Below are 9432 nucleotides of genomic sequence, written 5' to 3' on the forward strand. Positions count from 1 at the left end.
AAAAGACACCATTTCGAGCGTGGCTGTTTTCGTGCGGGTGACACGTAAAAGCACCCACTACACTCTCTGAGTGGTTGGCGTTAGGAAGGGCATCCAGCTGTAGAAACTCTGCCAAATTAGATTGGAGCCTGGTGTTGCCATCCGGTTTCACCAGTCCTCAGTCAAATCGTTCAACCCATGCTAGCATGGAAAGCGGACGTTAAACGATGATGATGATGATGATGATGTGTATATTTGTGTGTGTTTGTGTTTGGCTCCCCTTACAACTTGACAACCAATGTTGGTTTCTGTACGTCCCTATAACTTTGCAATTTGGCAGAATAGTCTGCACTAAAGTAAGTACCATGGCCAATTTGTTTGACTGAACTCATTAGAGGCATTGAGACTGAAAGAAGTAATACACACTCTCTTCCACAGGACACCAAGGCTACTTCTCTAGTGCTGGTGTCACAATAATATGCACTGAAGTGCATTCTTATAAGGTGATTGGTGTCGGGAAGCGCACCCAACCAAAGAAACAATACCAAAAATACAGCATACAGGCAAGCTGTCTTTCTCTGACCCATCCAGTAAGTTAAAATAAAGACAGACTCAGACCGTGACAATCTGTCTCCTTTATTTCAGCATGAAAAGTGGGCACACAATGACAATGCCAACACATACACAAGCAGGTATATCAGAAAAGATTGTGTGTGTGTGTGTGTGTTAGAATTCTTTTTTCATTGCTGACTGGCTTGAACTCTTGATGTCAAGACTTTATGACTAATGTAATTTCCTCATAGATGGTACGGCTGCATGTTAGATGTTATACATGTTTAATAAAACCATATCTATTGCATTGAGTTCTCCACAAGAAGCATGTGATGAAACTATTTCACATTTTTTTTTATATACTATAGTTATTGTTGTTGGCACTCCGTCGCTTACGACGTCGAGGGTTCCAGGTGATCCGATCAGCGGAACAGCCTGCTCGTGAAATTAACGTGCAAGTGGCTGAGCACTCCACAGACATGTGTACCCTTAACACAGTTCTCAGGGATATTCAGTGTGACACAGTGTGACAAGGCTGACCCTTTGAATTATAGGCACAACAGAAACAGGAAGTAAGAGTGAGAGAAAGTTGTGGTGAAAGAGTACAGCAGGGTTTGCCACCATCCCCTGCCGGAGCCTCATGGAGCTTTTAGGTGTTTTCGCTCAAACACTCACAACGCCAGGTCTGGGAATCGAAACCGCGATCCTATGACCGCGAGTCCACTGCCCTAACCACTGGGCCATTGTGCCTCCACATAGTATAGTTAATGTAGTTGATATTAAACATTATAATCCTCAATTTGAGACACGGAAAAAGAGCCAGGCCTACTGATTGGATGCAAATCATATGGATTCCATTTGCCCTTTTTAACCTGGGTGGAAGACCAAACGTCCAACCAAGCCTTAAACTACCTCACTCCTTTGAGCTCTCAGACTAGGATTCTGGTTTAAAAGGATAAAGAATAAAGCTCCTTCCCAAGTCATATACTCACAGGGCTGGTTTCCTGGATTCTCTGGCATATATACTGCCCCCAGACAGGATGTCAATCTGTCGCAGGAATACTTGTTTTCACCAACCGAGTGGACTGGAATAATGTAAAATAAAGTGTTTTGCTCAAGAACACAACACAACACATCATCCAATCCAGAATTGAAACCACAATCTTATCTAACTGCTAAGCCATTCTGGGGATAACTTAATATCTTGTATTATTTCCTATTGCAGCAATCCATGAACCAGTAAGGGAGCCTCTCAGAGTTGTTCACCTTTCTAGAAACTGCAGCCAAATCTTCCTCAAATCACATCCTTCTTTCCCATTTTTTTTTTTAAAGAATGACTGAGTCCACTGGGTAGTGTAGTCCTAGATAAACATGCTGTAGAAGCTTGGCTGGTCATGATTGGAATGCTGTTTGATGACTGGTCTGCTCAATTGGGGCTGATTTGGCCTTAAATGACAGCAATCACCCATGTCATATCTACCTCTCTTCACCTCCCCTCTGTCTAAAATCCTTCAATGGCACTTGATGTACAACCAGTAAGCAGGGGGGAAAAATGAACTGACAAGCACATATTTTATTTATAAATCAATATGCTTATGTATATTTATATCGTGGTGGGTTCCTATCATTCGACAATAAGGATTCAGGCAGTCGATTAATCAGCCGAATTACCTGCTCCTGGTTTAATGCATAAGTGGCTGAATATTCCACAGACACGTATCTTTAATGTCGTTCTTGGACAGAAGCAGCATGACACTGTATGATAAGGCTTATAAATTGCAGGCCTACCTGACGGCCTTTTATATGTTGATATATAGTAGGATTGAACCTGGGAGACCTTATGGTTGCAAAGCGAACCTCCTAACCAATCAGCCATACTGCACCTACATATTTATGTAAAGTGACGATCTATATGAAACAGATGGATGTCTCGTAAATAAGGCAGCATGTTTTATATTAAAAACTCAATTAAAACATAAAAAAAAGGAAACGAAAACAAAATCGTTTACATTAAAATTTTAGCTGTTAATTCCTTTATATTATATAAGTTCATTTGTTGTTTTTTTTTTTCTCAGCTGTATTTTAAGGTTTTCTGTGCTTAACCTTATTTATCAAAATAACACCAAATATCCTTTAAGTAATGGAAAAGGGAAGCCACATTAGATAATGTAGTCCGATATACACCATTCCGGTAAAGTGAATGTAGAGAATCATGGCTTGAAGGAATTCAGTTTATTACGGATGGGGTGGTGTCAAACACCAATACTAGATAGTTACTTTTAGCTACAATATACATGTCACAGGGCCATCAAAGACAAAACCAATACCTTATAAATGAATATAATCTGAGCTGATGACAGCTTATGAAATATGTTGGAGGACTGATCCTACATTTATATAGACGGAAACTGTGGAAGCCTAGTACATATTATTTTAATTCTGTGGAAGGTATTTTACATCACTAAAAACATTCTAAAACTTTTAAATAAATGCATGTATGACATCGATTATTCAGAACCTAGTTCCAAATCCGTTCTGGATGACCGATTTTTTTCTTGAAGCAGGGGTGGTCACTTTAGTCAACACAGTCTTTAACCCTTTAGTATTTAAACCAGCCATGTCAGGTCTTAATATTTTACCTGTTTCATGTACAAAGTGGCAAGATCAGTCTTCTCAAACCTACCCTACAATGTTTAGAATATGCAGTCACATCATCAAAATTTCAAAGCTACAAGATAATGTATGATTAATTCAAAATGATTTGAATAAATAAGCATTACATTTGGCAGTAATCTGAATGTTAGAGTTAAATGAAATATAGGTGCCTGTATATTAGTATAAATAATACAAATTTATGAATCTTATTGGGCTACACAGGTTGATTGATTGGGCCAAGAAGTACATGTTGGAAGGACTTTGAGGCTGATCCGTCAGCTCAATGGAACAAATGTTGTGAATGGTTGGTTTTTAAAGTGTACTAGCTAATCAGAGATCGTTTTTCAGTAGATGTATGTCAATAAAAAACAAATTTTGGTAATTTTGGCTACACATGCCAAAGCACCGTGTGTCTCAAAAGGGCAGCTAACCTCTATGCTTATACAAGAGTTTTCTTTTCAATCCCAAATAACTATATCAGGCCTGTTTGCACTTGGTAGAAGATTAATGAGAATGTTTCTCTAATATTGTGTTTACATATGTGTGTGTATACATATACAAATAATATATGGGATGGGTATGTTCGTGTGTGAAGATTATTATACATGTGGTGTATATGTCTATATAGACAAAGATGTGTGTGTGGTGTATATGTCTATATTGACAAAAATGTGTGTGTGTATATGTATGTATAGATAGATATTAATCACGGCCGAAGATTCCTGACAGTCTCTACAATTGTGGTTCTGTCGGTTTACTTTTCAGTTGCTAATATAAACAGGGGGCAGAACTCTTCCTGTAAACCTGTAGTTTTTTGCATACTAGATCTTGTGTTCCTGTCCATTGTCAAAACAGATTATCGTGTCCTCCTGCCAATACTCTAGTTTGCCGTTGTCTGCCAGGTTTAACTACTGTATGCCCACAAGGAATATACAGGTTTATGAAGGTTGACTCTTTCCTCATATCCCTGTCAGGGGTGGCTATACGGGCACTATGCTTTGCCGAAGGCATAGTGTGCAGGGCGCGGTTGTCACTCAGTGCGTAACTGGTACTTATTTAATCGACCCCGAAAGGATGAAAGGCAAAGTCGACCTCGGCGGAATTTGAACTCAGAACTTCGCGGCAGACGAAATACCTATTTCGTTATTGCCCACAAGGGGCTAAACATAGAGGGAACAAACAAGAACAGACGAACGGATTAAGTCGATTACATCGACCCCAGTGCGTAACTGGTACTTAATTTATCGACCCCGAAAGGATGAAAGGCAAAGTCGACCTCGGCGGAATTTGTACTCAGAACGTAACGGCAGACGAAATACCGCTAAGCATTTCGCCCGGCGTGCTAACGATTCTGCCAGCTCATACCGCTAAGCATTTTGTCCAGGCTGCTAACGTTTCTGCCATCTCGCCGCCTTCAATAATTATAAATAATAAAAGAACTTATTTTGGACCAATGAAGGCAGCTCCCAATGATAAATTGCAACAACAATAAAAAGAATATGCAAAATCGGAACAGGAGTGGTTAAGAAGCTTGCCTTACAACTGTGCGGTTTCGAGTTTAGCTCCACTGCGCGTTACGTTGGAAAAGCAGCTTCTGCTTTAGTCTTGGGCTGATCAATGCTTTGTAAGTGAATTTGGTAGAGGGGAAAGCGTGTGAATGTCCGTTGTGTATGTGTGTGTGTGTGTATGTGAGTGCCCGCGTCCGTGCTTGTTTGTTTTTTTACGTTAATGCTACAGAAATATTTTTTCTAATTTTGGCTCAGCTTTTACGAATGCTGATTTGTTTACGTTTTCGTAACTTGGCGGTTCGGCAAAAGAGATCAATAGAATAAAGAAAGTATCAGGCTTTAAGAAGATGTACAAGGAGTCGATTTGTTCGACTAAAGCCTTCGAGGTGTGCCCCAGCATGGTCGCAGTCCAATGACTGAAACAAGTAAAAAATAACAGAAAAATTATCGATATTACTGTGTTAAATGAGAACAAATGCAGCAGCCTTTGTAATTACGAAGTTTGTACTACCTGAGATCTATTGATTATAGAATATCAAAGTACAAACTACAACGAAAACAAATATACAGAAAGAAATAGAAAATAAGGCATTAATGAAATCAATAACAAAAAAGATAAAACAAGAAAAATAAAACTATCAAAAGAAAGGGAATAGGAAACAAATGCTACAGAAATATTTTTTCTAATTTTGGCTCAGCAGTTTTGTAGGGAGAGGGCATGTTGTTTACATCGACCCACGTACTCGACTGGTACTTATTTTATTTGCCCTTCATAAATAGCAAAAGACAACCCAAGTCAATGAAATGTTTTCTAACAAGCCCAAGTACACTTGTCAACAACACGAAACCGACAGTAAAAAAATGTGGAGACCAAACTGGGTTTGTACTGACAGAGGGGATTACTGGAAGCATGCAAATGCTTTTGTACACCATTATGTCAAACGCGGTTACAGTGAATCACGATTAAAGGAAATAGCAAATGAGATAGCTAAGATTAGCAAAGAAAGTCAAAGCTACATGCATAATTTTAGCAAACACAATACAATATGTGACATAATCCCTTTAGTGATTAACTGGCACCGAAATTTCGCTGGTATTTCAAAAGTGTTGCATGAAAGTTAACAGCATGTTGCGGAAAGTATCCTCGTTTCAAACAGATATTTCCTCAACCGCCTATTGTAGCCCTTAGACAGAATAAAACTATAAGAGATCTATTGACCACTATTTCTGACTCCAAGAAAACTAACATTGGAGTATCTTCACGCTGTACCTTGAAAAACAACCGCAAGAAAGGTAAGTCCTGTTCATTGTGCAACAACATGAGTGAGGTGAATTCCATCAGGAATCATAACAGAAATGTTATGATTTATACAGAAGGTGAGACATGTAGAAATTCTCATTTAGTGTATGCGGCAGAATGCACGAAACAACTTGGTTTATGTTGGTTATACAACAGAACAATTAAACAAAAGGTTTAATGGGCACAGATTCGACGTCAGGCACAATAACAGTAGTTCGACAGAACTTGCCGAACATTTTGTTTCAAACGGCTGCAATTTTGAAAAAGACTTGAAAGTGCACATTCTCAGAAAATATTCTGAATCTGCTACACTTTCAATACTCAAAATGTATGAGGAGAAATAGGTTTGCGGGTTATTAACATCACGCTCTGGCGGAATGGATAAAATGACAGAATATCATCAAATTTATGCAGAAATGTTTGATTAAATTTTCTTTTTCTTTTTCATTTTTCTTTCCTTTTCTTTTCGCTAGTTATAAAATTGAAGCTTAAAAACTGATGATGTCATTCCATCAACGTGTGGAAGCTGGTTGCTCTCGTTCATATTTTAGATCTCAATTTCTATAATTTTGAATTTTTATCACTTTTTATTTTGAACTCGACAAAGACAAGCTTGCTGTCGAAATATTGTTCAACCAATAAGATATCTATTGCAATTGCATCGCGCTCTTCGTCTTGTTTGCTTACCTTTGTAAAGAGTTACGTCAATCTTTTTAAAATATGATAATAATAATAACAACAACAACGACAATAATAATAATAATTATTATTATTATTATTATTATAATGTTTATTGATTTAGGTAAAAGGCTAACAATTTTTAGGAGCGAAGATCAATTTATATCAGTGTTTGACGAGTACTTTATTTTCTCGACTCCGGAGGAATAAAAGGTTCATCTCTGTAAAGAACTTAGAACGTAAATAACCAAACAACATGGCATTTTGTCTGACGTTTTAACGATTCAGCCAAGCAATGGCAATTTTAACACAAGGCTAGCAATTCAGGAGAGGGATTAGCCAAGTACATCGACCCCTGTTCTTAACTTGGGCATCCTTTTATCGACTGTGGAGAGATGAACGAGTAAAGATGACTCCACAGAGATTTGAACCTAGAATATAAAAAGTTGGAAGAAAAACGATGAGGTATTTCCCCCATAACGAGGTATTTTTCCCATACTCAAATGATTTCGCTAGCTCGCCGCTACTTAAGGCCACAAATTTAGGGGTACATTATTTTATCGACTCGAGGGTATACACGTTGAAGTAGACCTAGGCGAGATTTGGACTCAAAACGTAAAGCATTTTGTCCGATACACAACTGATTCTGCCAGTTGTTGATGATGATGATGATGATAACAATCATGGTGACAGCGATATACTTTGGCAGAGACATTTCTCGACAGCGACGGTGAATAAAGAAGCAGCGCTCAAATCATTGTTCAGTTGGTGTGTTGGTGAGTTGGTGATGATCTTTGTCGAGCCCAGAATGTTAAAAGCCGTTACTATTGTAATACCATGACGATTCCTGCTTGACAGAACAGCAACAGTCTAAGTGGCGAAGGAAATAATGCAATAACGGACGTCATTGTCATACAGGAACGGTAGAGCCCTCTGTTGTTGATCGGCTGAAGTGGTCGGAAGTTGTTTCCCAATAATATTCTCGGTCCTCCCGCGCCGTGCTCAGACAACAGAGAGCGAAATATTTCAAGCTGTAATTATATGTAGTGTGCGTGCGTGCGTGTGTGTGTGTGTGTGTGTGTGAATATGAGAAGAGAAAGAAGGAAAAGAGATTAAAAATCCAGGCAGATATCAATAAAGCACCCAGCTTTAAACAAATTTGGTTAACTATATCCAACAATCAGAGACCAGTAAATGCAAGTAGAATACACATCCAAGGTAATTCCTCATGTATGACAAGTCGATCCAAATACCATTTCGAAGAATTTCGAGAAATTCAGAGTATTAGACAATGAAAATACGTTTAGAGAAAATCACATTTTTTCAAAGCCGACAATTGTGTTATTATCTAGGTTCATGTGCCATAATTTGGAAATATAAATTTCATAACCATTCTCATTCATTTAAGTATAGAAGAAAAGGTAATTCTACAAATTTTAGTAAATGCATTTGGGATTTAAAAGACAGAAATATTAAGTATGATTTAAAGCGGTCCATTATTAGTTACGCACCATCGTACAATATTGGTAATTCTACATGTGAACTTTGCCTTAAAGAAATATATTAATTGTATTAAATTTTAATGAAAATTTGACAAATGAAATGTTGCCACAAATTTTAGAAGACATTTAAATGTTTCATTTCTTAATTATAACTGATTTTCATATGTTATATAATAATTTTCATAAAAAAAGTTTACTATATTTAATAAAGAGATAACTAATTGTCGTGACATAAAATCTGTTTCTATTTATCGTAACGTAGAATTCCTATGTTTAATTTTTTAATTCTTTCGTTATCAACTAACGTCACCAGTTGTTGAATTCAAAAATAGCTTTTCTTAAGATTATATTTCTACTTCGCGTTCTTTTTGTGTGCGTTCGTGTACTAGAACTATTTCCTTAGTTCACTTTGAATTTAATTAAATTTGGATCACCTTGAAAACGTTGGGTTAACATGTATTTTCGGAAATATCAATTTCAATGATATTTTCGATATCTAGATATGTTAATACAACAGAAACAATTGTCGACTTTGTAAGATGAATTCTACAATTAAAGATGATTTTGTGTGTGTGTGCTGCAAGGTCAATATGCCAACCGCTTATTTTTGTATCTCTTACCATACCTGTCCAGTGGAAATATGAACTGTTTCCCAAAGTATTATCCAGGTAACTCCTTCTCTGCAAGGTGGGAATGTGACACTGCCCCGATAGGTAATAAAACAAGACCGGTTCCTCGGAAGAAAAGCTTCTAGATTCCAATTTTTCACACGATACTGATTATCTGTAAAGAAGATATATATAAGTTTATATAAATAAGGATAAGATCGTTATATATTTATATATTTACTTCCGTCATTATATTCACTGCGGAGGTATTTTGACCATATCACACGAGGAGTTTAGGCGGGTAATTTAGACTGGTCGTGTGCATACGTGCATATATATATGTGTGTGTAAACGTGCGTATATGTAAGTATTCGTATGTTGTATATATATATATATATATATATATATATTTGTATTTATGTACTATTTGTGTGTATTCCACTGATGAGGCAAAACATTTCTTATGCAAACCCAGAAATCCGGGATCTGGAATTATCCAATAATTTTTTGCTAGTTTGTTTTGTCTCTTTGTCTTCTCTCCTAATGCTATATGAACATTTTATGTGGTTTTAAAGTCAAGTTTTGGCTGCTATATCTAGCATGGTGGTATCTTTTAGATACCCTTAATTATAATTTTGATGTCATATATA

At 37.1% G+C, this 9432-nt stretch overlaps 1 protein-coding gene across 2 annotated transcripts in view; it reads right to left on the minus strand.

Moving 5' to 3' along the window:
- Window positions 1–6740: 6740 nt before the first annotated feature.
- LOC106880927 (carbonic anhydrase-related protein 10) overlaps window positions 6741–9432 on the minus strand; it is a 14233-nt gene continuing 11541 nt past the window's right edge. The window contains exons 6-7 of one of the 2 annotated variants that reach the window (XM_014931097.2): window positions 8800–8957; window positions 6741–7703 (exon numbers count right to left, since the gene is read on the minus strand). In XM_014931097.2, coding sequence (XP_014786583.1) covers window positions 7497–7703; window positions 8800–8957 — 365 coding nt within the window. In that variant the 3' untranslated portion in view covers window positions 6741–7496. Of the gene's footprint in view, window positions 7704–8794; window positions 8958–9432 lie in introns of both variants that reach the window. The other variant, XM_014931098.2, reaches the window with a different exon arrangement.

The sequence above is a fragment of the Octopus bimaculoides genome, chromosome 11, assembly GCF_001194135.2.
Source record: "Octopus bimaculoides isolate UCB-OBI-ISO-001 chromosome 11, ASM119413v2, whole genome shotgun sequence".
Taxonomy (NCBI): Eukaryota; Metazoa; Mollusca; class Cephalopoda; order Octopoda; family Octopodidae; genus Octopus; species Octopus bimaculoides.